At 36.4% G+C, this 23,108-nt stretch overlaps 1 protein-coding gene across 1 annotated transcript; it reads left to right on the top strand.

The window, feature by feature from the left end:
- Positions 1 to 11,067: 11,067 nt before the first annotated feature.
- On the top strand, positions 11,068 to 22,173 carry LOC144440727 (arylsulfatase B-like). Its single transcript, XM_078130109.1, has 14 exons — positions 11,068 to 11,089; positions 11,550 to 11,591; positions 11,946 to 11,993; positions 12,296 to 12,407; positions 13,720 to 13,771; positions 14,244 to 14,347; positions 16,731 to 16,794; positions 17,181 to 17,312; positions 17,980 to 18,113; positions 18,366 to 18,424; positions 18,768 to 18,885; positions 19,064 to 19,155; positions 21,045 to 21,140; positions 21,980 to 22,173. The coding sequence occupies exons 1-14, from the start codon at positions 11,068 to 11,070 to the stop codon at positions 22,171 to 22,173; spliced, it is 1,269 nt and encodes a 422-aa protein (XP_077986235.1).
- The last annotated feature ends 935 nt before the right edge of the window (positions 22,174 to 23,108 follow it).

Below are 23,108 nucleotides of genomic sequence, written 5' to 3'. Positions count from 1 at the left end.
AATCTCAAAGTATAGTTTCATGCCATAACATTTAACATTATTTTATCATTTATGAAAAATTACTGTATACTTATATATTGATTTCATGTAATAGAACGCCATTTACTAGTATCTGTGCAGTAAAAAGTTAATTATATAGTACCATATTCTTTGTTTTCAACACGTATTTAATGTTTATAAATACCTGTGCAATGAAACCTGTCAGAGATTTTCAGTTCACCAAGTTACCATATCATCCCAGTATCTGGTATGCTTTCACTGACTGACATATAATCTACACCGTGATATTATAGATGAGTTGATCCTAGTTTGTCAGACTTTGCCCTCCTGTGTGGCTTCAGCTGTTTATTTCATTAACCTGGTTATTCCTTACTACTTTATCAATTAATGATTTATTTCATGTAACAGAACTAAATGTATCTAGTATAAGTTTGATTAATTTGTGTTACAGTTTTTTATGGTCCACTGCACTGGCTTCAGAAACTACATGTAAATGTCGAATGTGTATGCATTTTCATAGGGGCTATGTATATGCAATATGCACTGAAAAAAAATCTAGCAGAAAAACACTGTGTTAATAAATATATTTGTTGTTAACTTGCATCATTATATAGGTATGTTCTATACTTAAGTGTTGGCAAAAATGTGAGTGCCCCCCCCCCCTTTTCACTCCCCAGTTTTTGAGTAACCCTCTTCTAGCATTTTTTGAGTGACCCTCCCCCCTCCGATTCCTCCGACCCCCCCCCCCCAAGTGAGAGATAATGACGGCTCCCTTAACCTTTCGACCTCAAGTCACTGTTTGCCGCCTACGCATTACCGTATCCGGGGCGTCCCGCGACGAAAACGGTATGATTTGAAAGAGGGGTGAGGCTGTGGTCAGAATTTACGGCAGAGGCATCGAGAGAACTGGGAGGGGTGAACGAATTGGGGGTTCGAAGGGGGGGGGCATTAAAATTCTGATGGTCTGAAAGGAGAGGTTAACGAAATATTTTGCTCATGATTTTAACCAAACTAAATCTCGGGAGCAGTCGTTTACTGAGTATATTTGAACATTTCTTGCGACTTCGCTTCGTGGTACAATTATGGTACAGTTGTATGGCTTTTCCTTTTACGTGTACGAAAAAGGGGTGATTTTACGGGCTACAGTCACAATACACAGTTATCTACGGAATACTCCGACCACCTACTGAATTACGATTTTACGGACTTTATAGGAACGTTTTACAATTTACGAAAAAAAGAATGGCCTGAATGCGAAGTACGAAAATACCCCTTGCCCACCATCTTCTATTCAAAGTGCATTCTTTGTACCCCTGTTTTATTTCGCAATGTTTAAACACTGGAGAGATAGTTTGCCCCAACAGCAAGTCTTTGTGTAACAATTTCATATATGAATTTATTAGATTATGTCCAATTTGATTCAGATATGCGCTTGATTTTACTTGCTGTCTCCGAGACATTCTCTCTCTCTCTCTCTCTCTCTCTCTCTCTCTCTCTCTCTCTCTCTCTCTCTCTCTCTCTCTCTCTCTCTCTCTCTCTCTCTCTCTCTCTCTCTCTCTCCTTTCGGATGTCTGTCTGCCTAACTGTGTCTCAAAACGAGTTTTATACCACTGTGAAAATGACTAATAGAACGTAAAACCTGATGTAACTGAATGCCTTCTGTGAGGCCAAAACCTTACATTTTTGTTCAAACACAAATATATATTGTTGGAATAAAAATTTATGAGCATTAGCTATCGTAAATGATGTGCCCCTTAATTGTACCAAACAATACGAAATTTGAAAATGCAAACGTAGGATATTGTATAATTACCAAAAAGTAGAGATAATACAACCTTCCCTTACGGAATGTAACAAACGCGTCATTTTGTAATAGCGCCACCGAGTGACCATGTTTATACTCTAACAATCCAATCCGTTCAGACACCGTTGGTGGGTGTGATCAATCATGTACAGTCCCTCTATCACTAAAGGGACTGTGGGTCATGCCACCCACCAACGTACAGCCCTTCTCAACGGTTACAACATCGTGATATTAGGTAAATGCAAAGTTGAACCAATCAGGCTGTCAGTAAAAAAATACGCCTCCGTATCTGCATTGCTATCGACCAATTAGAATGCGAGATTGGAGATAGGTGACGTATAATATTGTATACATCGAGGAGTCAACAGTAACTTTGCAAACCATTCTAGAGTATATGACCACAGCTGAAGAATCTTCTAATCACATTTTCAACACTAGCATCTATTCGAAAAGACCCCTATCGAAAAAAAGAAAATTTGCTGAGGTAAGTCTGCTGATCGCGTATGAAATTTGTTTTATTGCTTTCGAAAAATCACAGATACTAGTATAGGCAGATTTAGCTATTTCTCTTTCTATTCCCCATTACCTATCCTTTACCTTCTTCTCTTTCTATCCACCGTTGCCCAACCTCTACCTTCACAACAGTCGATCTGCTTCCTAATGTGTCTAGCCATAGATTCTTAGTCCCCAAACTTTCTACAATAGTGGCAAATTGTCGTCTGGCTCAACAACAAGCAATGCTCCATGCTGGCTCAACACAATCCCACTATATTGCTTGGCATAAAACAAATTTAATCTAAAAAATGCTCGAGATATTAGTTTTTCCCCATGAAACCAATTGGCACATTAAATGGCTAGCTAGTAATTAGATTATTAGTATGTCCGACCATAGACCCTCCTTCTAAATCCTATATTCAGTGATAAGTTGGGTGATAGCCATGCGAAGGTATTTATATGCCTTCGTCTGTCTGTCTGTCTGTCTGTCTGTCTGTCTCTCTAGTCTCTGTCTCTGTCTCTTCTCTATCTCTGTCTGTCTGTCTGTCTGTCTGTCTGCCTCTCTCTCTCTCTCTCTCTCTCTCTCTCTCTCTCTCTCTCTCTCTCTCTCTCTCTCTCTCTCTCTCTAATTATGAGGCACTCGATAGCCAAGCAAATGTATGTGTCTACCAAAAATAGGTAAGTTAAAGGGTAGGTAATATAGCCATACAGTTGTATAATAGCGTATTGACTTAAGTAAAATTGGGGTATTGAAGACAATTTTCTAGTACTCTATGGCTCTCGATGTGTATGGTTTGAAATTGTATGCCATTGAATGGCCTTCTACATGTCTTTAATCGTTTTAAAGTGCTAACTGCGGGAGAGGGAACCCCCTCCGACACGCTCCCCACTAGCTCTCATGGGAAATGGTGTCTCTGCCCAGAATCAAAATTGAAAGATACAACCCTGCTGACTAAGTACATCTCAAAGTGCAGCCCAATGTGAGACCTTTTTCGCAAATCCTACATATATTTGTAAAGAATTCTTTCATTGTTATGTGTTGACGCTGAAGTTGATTTCCACTGTTACTGTAGTGCACCATACTGTACAACTCTGAAGTGGAGCGGGGGTACTGTATCATTATACATTGAAATATGTGTAGCAGGGAGGGGGGGGTGGTACGGAAATTCTTGGGTTCATTTCGGGGAGGCCATGAGAGTGCGAAGGGGGGGGGGTGCGAATTTTTTTTGACCAAAATAATTTCTCCCCAGCTCCCCCCCCCCCGACTCCGATCCAGCCTTAGATTGCAGTAATCTGGGACGTTTGGTTGTTCATTTTTCGACCCGAAATGTATGTTTCTTTACTGATCATATACTTCAGGTATCATTGTTGGACAAGTTTAGGGCACTTGGATGGAACGAGTTAGTTCGGGACGAGTTGACCACCCCATATGACAACAGTAAACTTAGTTACTTCGAAACACAACATGAGAATCTGCAAAAGCTTAATCTTTTAATGATTACCAACTCTGTTCATTCCAAATCCTTTGTGACACAAGGGTGGCAAAGTTTGTTTTTAGAAATTTTAATAGCCATGAAGTTTCTGACCAGCGTCTACTTCGCCTGCACAAGGTGACACCATTTTCGTATGTTGTAAAAACATGTAAGCATGCACTCATGACGTCATTTGTCACCAGTACAGAACAGACATTATCACTAAAATTATTGACTGGTAAACGTCATTTGCGTTGAATAATGAAAATTCTACATACCACGTGACCGCATATCGACAAATCACAACATAGGAACTAGGTGTGTTACAAAAAGCGTCCTTTACTGCAAAGCTAGCCTGACAGATACAGCATTTGCATTGAATATTTATATATAATCCCATGAAATCAATGTTAGTTTTACGTCATAATGCTCCGAGTATGATTCCGCGAACTAATACAAATTCGAGCCGGTAGGCGAGAATTTGTAGTCCGCGGAATCATACGAGGAGCATTATGACGTAAAACTAACATTGATTTCATGGAATTATATATTTATCACATAACTAAGTATTCCCCGTATTTTTCTAAAATTTTCATTCGTATTTTACGAATACTGCATCATTTCATCGCACTATATTCTTCATCGCGTATTAAAAAATGGCGCCCAACGGCTATGCAAATTACATAATCGCGTGACCTGTCGCGAGGTCAAGCTTACCACAAACACGGTATCGGTCGTACTGTTCTGTGGTTTCTCAACCAAAATTATCGGTTATAACCTTGCGATGTACATGTAATATCGAATTTAGTTTAAAACGTAAGTAGAATTGTCTGAATACGACTTTTGTGGCGTCATTTTAATCATATTTTCTCTGGTTGTGTAAGTTCGGAGATCTGAGCTAGCTCGACGGAAAATCGGAAGCTTGCCGGCTGCTTCATCGATAATCTACGTGATTTTTAAATATAATAAAATGTATAAAAGAAAAAGAAAACGACTTCTACGTATCAAACTCATGATAGCCAAGGATATATGTAACGTAATGTATGCATTTACGTTTTGAAAGCACCTAATTATTACGATAAACTTGATCGTTGGATTGATACGAACACTCAAACATTAACAGTACGGAGAAAAAATAGTTCGGTAGAACAGGGGTGATATGCTCTGAAATCACCCCTGTTTGACGTCACACAGTAGGAGATATGCACGTATTTATGTGATAATTACTTATAATACATGTATATTTATTGGTGTTAGTTATCGACCTGAAATGTGGCAACTAAACATCGAACAAACAGAGAATGATAGACAGATCCACAGATTACTCTAGCCAATCAGACTAGAGTGTACTAAGCTGAAGAGTCAATATTTTCTTATAAGTACCCCACTTTTGTTTATTTGACCGTTAACATAGGGACAAGGTCAAATATCAAATATGCGCTCCACTTGACCATTATCCGTCGTGAAACAAAGTGACGTGCATATGCACGTGGACCTGACATTTGTGCAAGGTTTAGTTGAAATCGGCCCATGCATGTCTTATTTTAGCTACAGGAAATGAAGGATAGATGGACAGACGGGACCTAACATAGTAGTCTCCTTCAGTCTTCTATTATATTTGGGGAATAAAAACGACAACCAATCATTCAAATAGGAATATGTATCAGATATAAAATGCTTTCAATGTCAAATCATAGATTCTTCGAGGAAATTTGACTTCTTCAATGTATACTACTCTCCTCTGTGATATGCTGTATTACCTTCAACTCCACTAATCCAGGGTTTGTGCTGGTTACTGAAATCTTTTCTCACATTATAAATGGCATCTTGTTGTTAAATCTTTCTTGAACATATGTGACATCTTTAGTAGAATACCCAGACTGCGTCTAGTTACGTATCGACTGTCCTTGATCCACTTGCATCTATTGACAACACTTCGCACGTTGCATCAGGTTAATATTGTAAACCACTCATTGGAATGAAAATACTCAGCCTAGTGAACTTTCAACCATTTGAGATCTCTACGCTTTGTCAACAAGTACTAAATCTATCCAAGTAGGTGCTGATAAATATCTTGAATCGACTTGCAGGCCTCGACCAATATAGTTGTGCAAATGTAGATGGCTAATACATCAATTTCATCCTTTTAATTAAAGTACGATATAACGTGGTTAAAATATTGAATTTACTAAAATTACGAGCATGTTATCGGTAACAATACTACTAATCCAGGGCTTGAGCTGGTTAGAGAAAATCCTTTCTGACAGAAGTGGAATGTTAATAAAAGGCTCCTAGTTGTTTGGACAGTAAAATACCCAGACTGTGTCTAGTTACTTATCGACTGTCCTTGATCCACCTGCATCTATTGACTACACATCGCCTGTTACCTACCGGTACGGGTAATATCGTTTATCAATAATTCGAATGATTTAAAGTACTCGGCCGAGTGAACTTTCAACCATTTGAGATCTTTACGCTTTGTCAACAAGTACTAAATCTATCCAAGTAGGTGCTGATAAATATCTTGAATCGACTGCAGGTCTCGACCAATATAGTTGTGCAAATGTAGATGGCAAATACATTCATTTCATCCTTTTAATTAAAGTACGATATAACGTGGTTAAAATATTGAATTGAGACAGTAGTGGATATTTAATAAAGGGCTCCTAGTTGTTTGGACAGTAGAATACCCAGACTGTGTCTACATGTAGTTACTTATTATCGAATCTCTTTGATCCACCTGCATCTATTGACTACACATCGCATGTTACCTACCGGTAAGGTTAATTGTAAATCACTAATTCGAATGATTGAAAGTACTCAGCCGAGTGAACTTTCAACCATTTGAGATCTTTACCCCTTGTCAACAAACACTAAATCGCTAACTATTCAATTACTGTACATTTTAAAATAGTGGCAGCGATCAAGCACCAGCAAATCACTTATTCCATAAAAAGTACTCAAACTGATGAGTTGTTGGCATATTGGCCGCCTTGTCGGTAAACACCATTTTTTTAAAATATTCACGTAGGTGCTGATATGGATGTGAAATCAAATTACATGTGTAGAATGATACACCAGAGCACCTCCCGATGGATAACTTACATGTATCACTGGAGCAATCTGTAACTGTACATATGTTTTGCTTCAAGCATATCAAGAAGACATTGAGATATTCTATTATTATTTTTCGAATGTTTTCAATCTCAAGGTAATTCATCGACTCTACTAGGAACTATGACGTCATATTTTTTCTCTCTCTTGATAATGCCATGCGATATTACTTTAAGATTGGTGCAGACTAAAGACTTAAGTTTTGATTTCTGCATTTTAGTATTATGTTAATATATTTAGGGGCAATACTCGGTGGAAGTTTGTTTAGTTTTTATATACCGGAGTTTTCCGAAAACAAGCCCATCCGAAAAGTTGCCCATGGGCGATCATTTGGCCGGTGGGCGTCTAATGGGTTTTTCAGATTCACTACGGCAAGAATTTTGCCTTGTTATATTGGTAATGTTAGTTTTTATTTAGTTCGAATGTTCCATTGAAAAAACCCATAAACTTAGAGTGCCAATAAAAAATGGATGTTTTTTACACGAGGAGAATGTGATCGTGAAGGTAGGTACATACACCTTTGTGCTGAGATCGATCAACAAGTCGGCAGATGACTCATGGAGACCCGCAGACGTCACTGTCAATGCGACACACTGGGTCTAAAAATAGGTCAGGGTAATTGGCATGGTGAGTGTGCACACAAAGTGAATTACATCGAGTGAGAGTTGAAGTAATGTGTAATGTCATGTATAAATGAGTTCATGGAGATTTAACGATCAGTATAAGGCTAATGTCAAGTTTATCCAGGGTGAACAAATCATTTTGTGAACTGGTGGTCCCCGGACCAGTGATGAAAAAAATGCAGTGGTCCTGCAAAAAAAATTTAGTGGTCCCAATTCCCGCTAATGTGAAACATTGAATCTTGCCTATGAATCTGTATATTCAGACGTACGCTATTTTTAGTTGAACAATATCCACTTTATAATAATAAATATAAAGTTGACATGCTTGGTTTCAGTCAATTGACAATTCTATTCTATTTGTAATGGTTATTTTTGAGGCATTGACGCAACAATACAATCAATGCTGATAGAATGATAGCAAATAAAATGTTTCATTTGATATATTTGAATTATTATAAAATGAAATTATTATTCTTGTCTTCCTAATTGTTGTGTCCCTAAACTGGTATGTCCCCATTAGTAATGATATAGCCACATGGCTGTTGAGTGTTGACTGCCAAATAATCGCCCTGAGCTTCTATTTAGTTCCTCTGTTGTGGTTCCGAATATGCTGATTTTCCGAATAGTGGCCCAGGGCTAGTTTTCGGAAAACTCCTGTAATGCTTTTCAATGGACATTGAAAAATGCAACAAAAGTGAGAATGATTTGAAATTAGTCTCCAAAAAAACTAGATTAATCATATTTGCCTAGTAATGTAATTCAACAACAGCACCGATTATTACCATGGTAATTTAAATTCTTGAAATAAGAATCAGAAGTATCTCAGTGATATGATAAATGGAACATAATGGGTGTGCTTTCATTACATAAATATATTATATTCTTTTCAAAATTCCCATGGACATTAATTAAAGTCATAATATTATAACCTGCATTCTGCATTTGGTTAAAAAGAATTATCGGTAATTGTTCACCTGATAATACAGATGCACACAATGTTATATTACATTGTTATACCGATCATTACCATGGTAATTTAAATTGTTTACATCAGAAGTATCAGAAGTATCCCAAAAAGTGATGATGAATAGAATTGCATGTGTGTACCTTCGTTATATATCTCTATATGGTATTCTTTTCAAAATCCCTCTGGGGTCAATTAAAGTCATAACGTTGTAACCTGAATTCAGCATTTGGTTAAAAACAAATATCGATAATTTTTCACCTCGTAATATGGATGCACAAAACATTATATTACATTGTTATACTGCATGATTTTATTATTGTGATAGGTGACATTCACTCTGTCTTTATGTCACTCAAAAGGGAAGGGATTGGGATACTACACTGGGTTCTCTCCGTCTGTCTGTGCGTGCATGCGCCTACCATTTTTACCTGGTTAATGGACACATTATGGCTTGAATATCATGTCCCTGTGTACAGTTTACTGACCTTTCAATTAAAGTATGACATTACATGGTCAAAATATGGAATTTACTAAAATTACGAATGCTATCGGTAACAATACCATTCATCCAGGCTGTGATGAGCTGGTTAGCGAAAAACCGTATTTTAGTAATGGGCTCTTAGCTCTTGTTGGGGACATCTTTAGTGGCACACCCACACTGTACTAGTTACTTATTGACTGTCCTTGATCCACTTGCATTACATATGTTGAGTACATATCGCATGTTACCCAAAGGTACGGTTAATATTGTAAATCACTAATTCGAATAAATATAGGTAGTACTCAGATGAGTGAACTTTCACCATTTTTAGTTCTTTATGCCTTGTCAACAAACACTAAATCTCTAACTATTCAAGTAGGTGCTGATAAATATCTTGAATCGACTTTGCATCTAAAGCTGGTTAATGCATCCATTTCATCCAAACAATTACTTGCTCTCCTTTTTAAAAGTGTGGCTGCGATCAAGCATCAGCAAATCAAGAAAGCAATCATTGAGGATTGTATGACTTAGTTTTCAAATCCTTTCAATGTTAAGGTACAAGCTCTACTAGGAACTACGATTTTGTTGACTATGACATGTTGAATAACTCTAAACTAGATGTTGTTTTAGACTGGAGGTTGGCAAATGGATTCCTAGTTTTGGTCCCTGGATTTAGATCCGGATTGCCCTTTACATGTCAAGAAAATAATCTTTGATACATGTCAATTTGTTTTTTATATATGTACATGTGACCGAGTGGCGGCCAAATTTGTTGTTGGAAATCACAATTTGCTGCATATTAAACTCAAAAACTGTAATACACAGGTGCAAGCTATCTTTTCGAAACCTTGACCTTTGACCTTGATCTTCAGGGTCAGTTATCAAAATCAAGTCAATTCCCGCCTATTACAAACACGTTGTAGTATTGTCAATTTATTTTGTCATGTTTACTAGTAATATTGAAGAAAATAATTATACACAAGTATTATTTTTGGTGCTCAGGTCACTTTTACTGGATGGCAACTGTATATTTATAGTTGAAAAGTATTACTGTATAACTCACAAACTGTATTACATACAGACCTCCATATTATCAGATACGAGCAATCCTTTAAGGCCTTGACCTTTAACCTTGAACTTCAGGGATAACTATCATATTCAAACCAATTCCTGCCTGTCACAGACACGTAGCAGCATTTACATATTCCCGGTTTCTTTTAAATGATGTTTACTTGCAAGTAATATTGAAGAAGAACTATATACTAGTATCATATTTGGTGTTCAGGGAATTGTCACTCATGGCAGCCATATTTGCAGTAAATAACCACTATATTACTGCATAACTCAAACCATTCAATACGTCGACTCTATTCAAGTGTCTAACTCATGTAATCACATCCAAGCTTAGTTATGTGAGTGACCGTTGACCTTTATCTTGCCATACAGGGTAGACTACTAACATACTGCAGACACTTTGTCACAATTATGTGTGGTTAATGTCTTTTAGATCATGTCTATATAAATGCAGAATCAGATAAACATATAGACATGCATTATTTCTGGTGATCATATTCACTGCAATGGCAAACATATTTGTAGTGAACAATCACAATTTACCACATAACTCAAAAACGTTAATATATAGCTAGAGCCTACATTCAAGTGTCAAACTTTCTTTTGAGACATTGATCTTTGGCCTTGACTCTGATCTCTGGGTTCAATTATCGAAATTCAGCAATTTCCTGCATTATCAGACACTTTGTAGTATTTATTTGTTGCCACCAATTTCTTTTAAATCATGTCTCAATTCAGTCACATAATATTTGAGGATGTGTCTTCTACGAAGACCTGATGTGTTATGTTTTCAATGTCTATGTACTAATCCCTTCACACATATTGCTGCCTATATATCAAGAGGTTTTCCACTTCTCATATATACTGCTGTGAGGGTTTTAAACATGTCTATTAAAGGCCAAAGTCACCATGATATCATGCTTAAAGACTGCTAAAATGTTTGTTTTAAATAAATCGCAGGTAATCCTATTGAAGTCAAGGACTAACAAACCATGAAGACAATTAGCATTTTGCTGTTGTCCTGTGTTGTTGTTACAATGATTGGTTTTATCACCAACAGTAAGTATTTCCTAAAATTGTTTAAACATTGTACATTGAAATCTGGAGTATTAGTCTCTTAATCTGTCTCATACAATATGTTCATAAAATTTCATGTTAATGCAGTCCGTGTTAAAAAAAAAAGGTTTGATCGTATTGTCTGATGAAGACAAAGATACACATGTTAACTTGTTGTATAGCTCTCTTTGCGGGAACCAAATAAGTGTGGAGATTAAAGGATTCATGCAAGATATTGATATGGGAGAAAATGCTAAAATTACAAATAATTGTTTGATAGCGATAGTTGACACTAATTGTGTTTATTTAATTTTGTCAATAGGAATACATAGCTTGCTTTGGTTGAGTTGAGCGGTTTATGTTCTATATATATACTTAATCAACCCAATTCATGCTCACCAATGTCTTGTAACATGAGACTCAGTTGAATAATTCGTCTAACAATTTTTTTTCTCCCCATAAGCTGTGGAAGGTACTGAAAGCTGCAGCAAGGAATCCGGTGAAGGTAGAAGGACAATTATAAGTTCATCTCCATTTATGATAACTCAAGCTTGAACAGGAATAGATAACCACAAAATCTTATACATAGCAGAGACTTAATACATCCACGATGAGTTGATTGTAATATCAGAAGATTTGGGCAAAATGTGTGTTTCATCAGTGTTTTAACAGATAGTGGTTGTCATATGTAAATATTGAGTCACTCGTTTCCTTATTGTAAGATTTCCAGCAAATTCGTTATAATATTCAAATGACTTCCACTTGCGCAATATCTCTAGTACTCGTGCCAAATGTTTTGACAATATATATTGTCCACATATTCAATTCTATAAACAGATATAATATTTTTTATCAACAGAAGATGACAAGAAACCACACATAGTACTGGTTGTATCATGCAGCAACGGTACGTTCCTCGGCCATTCCATTTATTTTACAATGAGTTAGTAATGTTGCCCTCTCGTCGATATCTCATTCAGACATCTTTGGGTCTAAATGGTAATCACAATTAACACCTTTTAACAAATCTGTTATGTATGATTTGTGTAACATTTCTATGGAGTAATAATTTTGTCCAGAAGACGGTACACTCATTCATTTTCCATGCTAGTACATGCATGAATACGATTGACAGTATTACAATTTATTTCCAATAAATATACAATATCAACTTTATTTCCATTAAGTACATTTAACTCTTTATCGTAGGCTGGGGTGATTATTCGTGGCACAATCCCATCATGCAGACACCCGTGTTAGAAAGTCTAGCCAAAGAGGGTGTCATTCTGAATCAGACTTACGTACAGACGCTGTGTTCTCCGTGAGTATATTGTGTTTATCTAATATAATATGTTCAGGACTTTTATAACGATAACTTCTGATGTTATCAATCACCAGACACCTCTAATTTCCTTACATTACAAAACGAGTACATATGTCGACGAGAATAACTTTACAAGATCCTAACATTAACTTTCCTATCATTTTCCGGTTTTGCTTTGAAAATGTCAACTTATTTAATTTCCAGACATCCTTTTTAGCACTGAATATTGAAGGTGTTCATTAGTTGTCCATGATGAACGCGGTAATTGTACCAAGATAAATATATATGTTTGTGGGTCAAATATTTGCTGATATTTAAAGGTAGTCCCAGTATTCTACTTACTGACGTACAGTATAAACAATCATCACTCGACTGAACTTAAACCTGTTACAATCGGATAAACGAGCCTTTGGTTTGCTAAGATAAACGGAAACTAAATATATTGGTCTTCAGTGTGGTACATTACACAAATTTTATGCAAGTGGGTGATAGCGGTTCCTCTGTTGGGCAATTGTAATCACCCTATGATCAAACTAGTGTTTGACATGGAAGTCCCAAAACACCACACTGCAAGTTTATGGAACTTGAACTCCCTACTGCGACTATATATAATCAAACCAACGTCCATTCAATAATCTATCACAGTTGTATTAACATGTAACGTTCCGATAATAGTTTTAGTTTGTATCTATCTTAGAAAACCGAAGGCCCAATTAGCTGAGACATCAGAGTATAACCTTTAAACATTAACCTGCTAACGTCATTTCTATTATATATATATATATATATGTTGACGTCATTTCTATTATATATATATTATATATTATATATATATATATATATATATAACTCGGTGAGTATCAATCTGCTAAGACAGTGCTCTATACCGCAGTGGCAGAGCAGCAAAACTATATATATATATATATATATATATATATATATATATATATATATATATATATATATATATATATATATATATATATATATATATATATATATTAAAGTAGAGGTAATCTATTATCTGAAAATGCCAGAAGAGATGTGTCATAGACGGCTTGTATCAACATTATAGTAGTCTCTAGAAACATAGTTTAATCGAGGTTTTGTGAAACTATTTTCAATTGAGTAACCAGTTTATAGACACAGAATGTATCCCTTTAACGGAAGTGGATAGATCAATTATGAAATTAAATTACATTGAGATAAATGAGTGACATTATTTACTGTAATCACAAATGCACATTCACTTACTCCACAACTGGTTTTAGCACGGAATGTCCATGTACACTATTTTTTCATATTAAAGGACTCGTGCTGCACTTTTAACAGGCTATTATCCACACAGAGCTGGACTTGGGGTAAGTAGTTTGAAATATATTTCACTATACGAAAAGTCATATTTGACCCTTATCTTTCCACCGGGGTAAATCTTGGGTAGAGGATGTGTAAATGTGGGTAGTATGAGACGAAGTACCACCTTTGACTTAATTTACCCCCGGTGATCTCTCACCTGGGGGTTGTAGACAGTCAAAAGTGGTACTTCGTCTCGTACTACCCCTGGACAGAGATAGTGGTTAGGTGCGTCTCACCTAGGGTAAAGGTTGGGTAAATGTGGGTAAATTTGACTTTTCATATAGTGAAATTTGTCAATAATATCATCAACCGTAATGGATATTTCAGAGTCATGCAGTGTCTATCTCCACTCGTATGACATTATCATTTAAGATGGTCACCCTTTTTCAAATACATTGAAATCTTACATGTCCTTTTATTTACAAATAAAATGATGTTTGTCAATATACCTGTTATTTCTCAATACGTATCTTGCAGCATATTACTATTCTGACAGGGTCACCAACCTATTTGAGACGTAATTTTACAACATTGGCAGAAGTCCTGAAACCATTGGGATATGCCACTCACATGGTTGGAAAGTAAGTCTAACATTGTACACATATGTTGACTGACATTATTCGGGCGATAGCGTACGTTTTTTTTCTCCTCGGTACTAGCCAGTCAAACCAAAATAGTCTCGTTTCACAATCTAAAATACAATTCCCCCACCCCCTCCCATCCACATTTTCAAAACAGGATCACCTGCTTCAAATTTCAAAAACAGGGTTACCCCCCGCCACACACACACACACATGTACACACACAATCTAACCCCCCCCCCCCCCAGTTGTCTAGAACATGTGTAGGAGTTGATCACTAAAATCACTACGGAATACAAACAGTAATCCCGATTAGGATAATCATCCCGCTTGGGATTATGGGATTAACATTTATCCATATGGGGATAAATATCCTCATTGAGGGGATAGTCCTGACTCGACATGGCGCATGTGAAAACAGGCATGTATACTTTGTTCTCACAAGTGCACATAGTCTCGCGATCGGTTACCTAGCGTGTTTCCCAGACTCTGCTGGGAAGGGGGGGGGGGCTATGCACTTATACCGACAAGAGGCTGGGTTAGCGAGACTTAAGGACTCACAGAAAAGCCAAGGGTCAGACACAGTTTGTCGAGAGTAATTTATGCAGTTCACGCGTTTCTTCTTTTAGTGATCTGAGATTGACAGTATGTTTTTATCCCCACACGTGGGATATGACTGTGTAATTAGTGATGACTTATTCAAGAGAGTATTTGTCTTTTGGGGCTATAAAGTATATCTTCAAACTTGTACAATATCGCTATGGAACTAATCAATAGTCACGAAATATACTCACAGGTGGCATCTTGGTGCATGTAATTGGGAATATACACCGACATATCGTGGATTTGATTCGTTTTATGGAACCCATTACTATGGGTTAAACTATTACTCTCACGGGATCGACTTTCGTAAGTATGCTAGTAACATATATACGACATATATACACCGGTTGCTTCATGACAGATTGATAGAAACGGGTCATTGTGCTGTCACGTGCAATTTGGCATGTGCAGATGTACATGACAATAAAAAAAAGCGATTTCGTTTATCTGAAAGGATAGGTATTAAAACAAGTGTGTTGAGTTAATATAAGAACTTGATTTGATCACAGAGGATTGATTCAGAAGGTCTCATTTATTTATTTATAACGTATGAGCTTGGAATGTGATTAGGTGCAGTGGGATGACGAATGCAGGCTTTGATTTATAAATTGTCATCCTACCACCTATTTTGGTAAATTCATGAACACACTAATAGATTCTGATTCTCACAAGTTCCTCCAATCATGTACATTTATTGGGAAAATTGTCTTTTTATTTCTCTAAGCCGGTGGGAACAGCACTGTAAATTACCCTGCATTGTACGACAACACAGGGGTGGTGCTGAATCGCCAAGGACAACATGTATCGGTATGTATACATCAGTTTTAGTGTCAAACAGTACTTGACTGATTATATATGTAATCTCCAAGAAATAGATATTAGTTTTACTTCTTACTACCCTGACTATGATTTTGTATACAATACAAATAAATGGTAGAAACAATAACAAACCATTTTAAAAGTGTAATCACACCACAAGACCAAAAGTTTAATACTAAGTCAACCAACCACCCAATCAACCAACCTACCAACCAACCAACCAACCAACGTGTGTATGTGTGTGTACATACATACATACATACATACATACATACATACATACATACATACGTACGTACGTACGTACGTACGCACACACGCGTGTACCCCCCCCCCCCCCACACACACACACACACACGTGGAATAACAGAATATTTTTTTTTTCACTTCATTTTTTTCATTTTCACAGGAACTAATGAATAACAGGGTGGTGGATATCGTTAAAAACCATGACGCGGATACTCCTTTGTTTATGTATTATGCACCAATATTAACTCATGTCCCGTACCTGGTAGGTATAAATGCAAAACTGGTTGTATATAATAAGTCCCCAAATCAACAACCCACCATGTTTTTATCTTCATTTGCACGTATGCTGAATCACAATATACTTCTTTTAGATGAATTTATATATATTAGATATGTGGTTCAGCTACATTTCGTGGGAAACCCGCATTCAACAAAATGAAGCATGCTATTTCATGCATGTGTTTTATGTATGACATCTTAGGGTGTGCTGCTCTTGTGTATTCATCAAGTTTTTTTTTCTTATTACGCTCTAGTGCTTGTTTGTCATCACCATATTTGTGTTGTCGTTTGCTGTGTAGTAGTCACCCTGCATTATCACTAAATTCATGAGGATCAACCCTCACAAACATATTGGAAGAACAATTTATGACAAATATTTCAAATAAATAAGAATATAGTTGTCACCATTATCTCGCTTCTTCATCTTTAACAGGTCCCAAATAGATATGCGGATTTGTATACAACAACAGAAGACCCAGCACTACGAGTTCAACGGGGTAATGTTTTCAGCATAATACATGCTTAGGACGGAATTGTCATTGATGATTTCATTTCTGTAGCTAGCGATTTTTGTTACTCAATGTCACACACGTGCCCTCCCTTAAATACAACTGATACCAGTGTTGTAGTTTACTTACCACTGTGTAACCTTTGTTGTAGTTTACTTACCACTGTGCAACCTTTGTTGTAGTTTACTTACCATTGTGTAACCTTAAATAGAACTGATGTCAGTGTTGTAGTTTACTTACCATTGTGTAACCTTAAATAGAACTGGTGTCAGTGTTGTAGTTTACTTAGCAATGTGTAACCGTCAATAGATCTGATGCCAGCGTGTTATATTGTATTTATATTTCACTGTATTATTCAACTGATGTTGTTGTAGACGAGTTACGATTATGTAACCTTTTACATAATAGGAATGATGTCAATGCTGGATGAAGCAGTTGGAAATCTAACTGATACTCTTAAGGCAAAGAATATGTGGGATAACACATTGTTTATATACATTAATGATGTAAGTTGTTTTATTGCAAAATACTTCACAGCACAAGGAAGACAACTTTTGTTATATAAAAAATGGAGCTTCTTCAAAGAATCTCATGCATCAAGTCTCAAAGATTCCATTTCCGATGTATATTGAAATATCTTGTCAGTGGTCAAACATATTGTTCCAATATAGTTGTTACCTTGAGGCTCTGTAAGGGAAGATTATGTTTTAGTGATAGTGATGTGTGTGTGTGTGTGTGTGTGTCAGTGTCAATCTGTCTGTCTGTCTGTCTGTCTGTCTGTCTATCTGTATGTATGTATGTATGTATGTATGTATGTATGTATGTATGTATGTATGCGCATGTGTCCGTCTGTCTGTCTGTCTGTCTGTCTGTCTGTCAGGGTTTCTCAATAATGGATGGTTAAATTTAAAAAACTACACATGTTCTCTATAATGTGGCTATAACTGGAAAGGGTTTTATGAACAACTTATGAATATTAATGTTGTAATTAGGCCATATCTTATAACTGTATGCTTTTGTAAGTACATTGGTGATAAAGGAACACATGTATGCCATAAAGCTTGTTAATGTAGCTTTGAGTCCTTATGTGTGATTTGTATAATTAATAGTTTTCAGATATATTTGGCTCGTACAACATTGACAATGATTAATGATTTTTCTTTAAAACACCAGCATGGTACATTTCCAACTCATGGTAGGAGTTGGCCTCTTCGAGGTGGTGCGGGAACTCCCTTTGAAGGAGCACTCAGAGCAGTATCATTCATTCATGGAAACATGTTGGAATCTACGGGATACGTCAATAATGAGTAAGTACTACCTTAGAAATGTTTTGATGACTCTCTATTAAATGAATTTTCCTTATTGAAATTTCATGATGACTTTGTTTCAGCTAATAATTAACGTCATCGTGAAGTGATCGATCGATCGATCGACCGACCGACCGACCGACCGACCGACCAATTCAACCAACCAACCAACCAACCAACCAACCAACCAACCAACCAACCATTTCACTGATATATATATATAGGTAGTATCATTCTTCTTTTTTTCTACAGATTAATTCACGTGACTGACTTTTTCCCAACCTTAGTCTCATTAGCTGGTGGAACCCCAGGTAAGAACACAATGACACCGAGTAAACCTTGAAGATAGCTGTTATATGTTCATAAAACACGAATAAACTTGTATAACTTTAGATTTTATTTACAATTTTAATTAAAAATTAATCGCCGTAAAAGACATGACTGCTACATCGGTGTTGATATGGTACATACATCTCATTCTAATAGTTCCCTTAGTGACTTGCATTAAGTGGACGAGAGGTGTTGGCTTGAAAATATAAAGCAATTATAGACTTAACAAAAGCCTTGGAGCATATTTTACATTTCTACTAATACGTAAATCTAACACAGTTGTAAAGTTTTCTCTTCGTATAGCATACATTTCCAATTTTTTAGATCCTAACCTGGATGGTTTCAACATTTGGGACACTTTATCAAAAGGGGCGCCCACTCCACGTACGGAAATGTTGCAGTATTTGAACAATTATGAGCCTTCACGTGGATATGCTATGAGGTATGTAGTATTTCATTATATCCACCTATCCATCCATCCATCCATGCCGTTTGTGTGTCTCTGTCTAGATCTGTCTGTCTGTCTGTCTGTCTGTCTGTCTGTCTTACTGCTAGAAGATTATCTTACCATTCATTCTGTAATGATATTGGCTATTTCTACATTCTTTTCGTTCATCTAGGGTTGGCGATTATAAATTAATGGACGGTATCTGGATGTTTCTAAATTCTCATCCGTCTATTTTTGATGGATACTTCATTAATAACAGAATAGGTAGGTGACAAAGATTACAGTAACTACAGCTTGTAATCAATGAGTTTCCTTACCACCTAATCAGGTAAAACTTTCAAGTGGTCATATGGATAAGGATTGGGTATTTATTTTGGATTTTGGATTTATAGAACAATTTTCATATATATTTTAATACCTTACTTGAAAAATGAATTTGAAACAACATCGGCCAAGGCTGTGTCTGTATCTCCATACATTGAGAAAGGTTTTTAAAAAATGTGTAAAATGTCATTGTGCATTCAATAACAAATATTTTACACATTTATTAATCATTTGAAATGTATTGATTTTTCAGGGAGGAAGCCATGATAAAATTGTTACATAAATTAAAAATCCGAAATAAATACCCACTCCTCATCCATATGGCCACTTTAAGCACCATGTTGGAAACACTTGAATATTGCCATGGCCAAATTTAGCATCCCCATGTGATTCTACATCAACATTCTGTGGATTATGAATTACACTTGTTGGAAGGCCATGACGACCAATGTATCATACATTTCTATTGATAAATTGAGGTACTGGTATTTCTTCAAATGTTACAAATAGTGGTATCTACAACCTGAACATGCCTATGTAGAATTAAGCAATAACCCCCGCCGAAGGCGGGTATACACGAGATTTTGATACAATTCGCGATATATAGCACGAGCCGAATTATATGGAGCGAATTGTACCAAATTCGAGAGTATACCCGCCTTCGGCGGGGGTTATTGCTATTATATTATATCAAAATATGTGTCTATTTCTTCTATTAAAATGTGATTCTGTGGTTATTTATATGCCTGAAAAGGCGAATTCGCACGTACAGAAAAAGATCGTCGGTAATAGATCGTCGGGAACGAGCATATTTTGATGAGTGGATACGTTCATGTCACCCCCACACACACACACACTGCATGAACACAAACCATACATTGCATTGCATTGCATTGATAAATTACTTTATTTACATCATATAATGCATAACGAAAACGCGTTGAAAACTAGCAACAAAGAAAACGGGGCATGAGGTCAAAGAAAGTAACAATTTTGTTTGGATATTTACATAAGAACAAAACAATCTTGTACACTGCTAAAACTAGATGTCTCGGCGTTGAATCAGTTGAATCGGAGAAAGCTCGAGACAGTAAATCAGAGACGCGACGTTACACAGTCTACTTTAATTTAATGAACCTAAAAATGTACAGTTTTGAAATAATCCTGACGCACTTGACTGATGGTTATAAGTTAAATTGGTGTTGCTTGTTCAACGAGAGCAGGACGCTGAGACGGCTCGTTGCATGGGAGAACTTGTACCTTATCAGCCATGGCCAGTGATGTTCATGGACTCGAGCCGTTCTACACGGTCCCCTGGCTAGCTGGGTTTGATATATTACATATTGTTTATTTATTTATTTGTTTTAAAGCCCATATTTTCCTAATAGTCAAACGCCCCCCCCCCCCTTTGGTTTCCACATTCAGCTTGTATGTACTATTCATATGCTAGTTTAGGGGCCCAGTTTTCAGTAACATCTTAAACGGGAACAAAGGCGATACTAATTTTTTTCTTGTTAGCCTAACTACTTATTATATAAGCATATGTGAGCTGAAAAATCATTATCACTTATGTTGCGTTTGCATGTCCTCTTTAAAATAGAGTTATATAGTTCGTCAAATATACCTTTAATTCACGCTTATGATGGCCCCTCGATTACATAATATACTTCAACTGCTCCTGTGTAACTCAATTTGTAACTCACTGCCTAACTTACTGTGTAACTCACAAAATCAGACGTGGCATAGTGAGCTACACAGTAGGAAGGTTAAGTATTATGTAAATCATTGAGAGTAATGTATTAATTTTACGAAATTCGTTTTCTGAACAGACGACTGGTATCCCCCAGCAGATTTGCAAAATCCAGATATTCCTGATGTACCTCCTCTTCCATCATTTAATGCTACCTTACTATTCAATATCGCAGGTGAGGAATTTGCCACTTTGTTTGAAACACAGGTCAACAATTGTTGTTAATATGCAGTATTTAAAAGGAACACGAATAAAATGGTTTATATGTTAAACAACAAGTAGCTTATAACTTATTTGTTTGATACAAAATGTTGGTGCCAGTCTCCGATTCCAAAATTTGAAAGGCAGACTCTCGAAGTCCATCACATCAATGCCAGAATTAATACTATAAAATACAATTTGAGACTGCTAGCTGCCATTGGTCAATGAGACATTTGACTACTACATGCCATTTCATGACTCTACATTGGTCTACGTTCCATTTAAGAATGGCACTTGCTTTTTGAGAATGGGAGATTGTACTTAGTCTACTACACGTCCTTTGACAATACAACATTCTGTTTGAAGGTCATTTTCTATTTCACAATTTAAACTGCCATTTGAAAAATCGACATGTGACTTTCAGATGCGTGCCATTATCACATATGAAATTCAGTCAAGCGCTTACACAGTTTCATTTCTACTCACAAGTATCATACGTCAAATTCGAGTGACCTCTACAGGTAGTCCAAAGTAATTGCGGCCATTATCGCATTTGCTATATTGATCGAGGCATACCAAGTATTTGCAAGTCCAGTAAAGCACAATTTGCACGTTGCGGTCACAAATTGCATATAGTGCATATATTGGGTCGACACTCTGTAGACCACGTATCATACATTATCTTCCACTGTAAAGAAATTATTTTCAAATATCAACTTAAAGGATGTCAAATTGTTTGTCAGTAATTTGAAAAGTATTACATGGCATATCATTCCGATTACACTTGTAACTACTTTACGTGTGTAATATCAGAAAGAACTTTCATTTCAGAGGACCCAAGGGAAATCAATGACTTGTCTGCTACAATGCCGGAGAAGGTTGAAGAACTGCGTGCTGCAGCCAAGAAATATCTCGACAATGCACCGCCAGCTTTCTTCCAACCTGGATATTCTGAAGAATCTGACCCTGCAAATTTCAACGGTGTATGGGCTCCTGGTTGGTGTTAAAGACTTAAATTGAATGGGACTGAGTTACTGAACACAAAACCATCAACATGTATTCAATTTCTTTTGGATAATATTGTTTGTATAATAGGCATTTAGCGTATTTGATTTTATACCTTAGACACGTCCAGATATTTAGTTTAATTCTTTGTTGTAGCTTCTCTCAAATCAAATAGTGCTTTGTTGATTGACTTTTCATTTTACTTACTTTTGAAATAGTAGTGAAAAGGCGATGTCCGTGTGTGTGTCTATGAATGTGTGTGTGTGTGTGTGTGTGTGACTGTCTGTCTTTCTGTCAGTGTGTCTGTATGATACTATTAATACTGTTGGTTCTTAAGGTCTGGGTGCTCAAAGCGCTTTACAATTATGTATATATGTATGTATGTATGTATGTATGTATGTATGTATGTATGTATGCATATATGTATGTATGTATGTATGTATGTATGTATGTATGTATGTATGTATGTATGCTGAATGCATGTATGTGTCTTTGTGTATGTGTTTTTGTCTGTCTGTCTGTCTGTCTGTCTGTCTGTCTGTCTGTCTGTCTGTCTGTCTGTCTGTATGTATTTCTGTCTGTCTGTCTGTCTGTCCCTTCATTTTCCTTATGAACAGCTTAGTCAGTTGAAATGAAACTTGGTACTCATCTTCTGTATGAAAAAAGGAAGAACTTCAGATGATGCGTTTTCATAAAAAAATGAATACAAAATTACGCAATGTCTTTGAAATAAAGTTTTCAAATATCATACAAGTTGGTGTATATATTGATGATAACAACGCGCATGCGCGTTCAACAAAGCTAGTTGAGCAGCTACTTGACGTAGTTTTGTATTTAATGAGCCTTTGCATAATTCATATTTTTTGTAACTAGGTCATCTGGCCATTGTTTAGAGTTAGAAAGAGTAAAAATCATTGCAAAGGAACACATCAACAAC

Source organism: Glandiceps talaboti, chromosome 10, assembly GCF_964340395.1.
Source record: "Glandiceps talaboti chromosome 10, keGlaTala1.1, whole genome shotgun sequence".
NCBI classification, from domain to species: Eukaryota; Metazoa; Hemichordata; class Enteropneusta; family Spengelidae; genus Glandiceps; species Glandiceps talaboti.
This window is presented reverse-complemented; position numbering and strand designations above follow the sequence as displayed.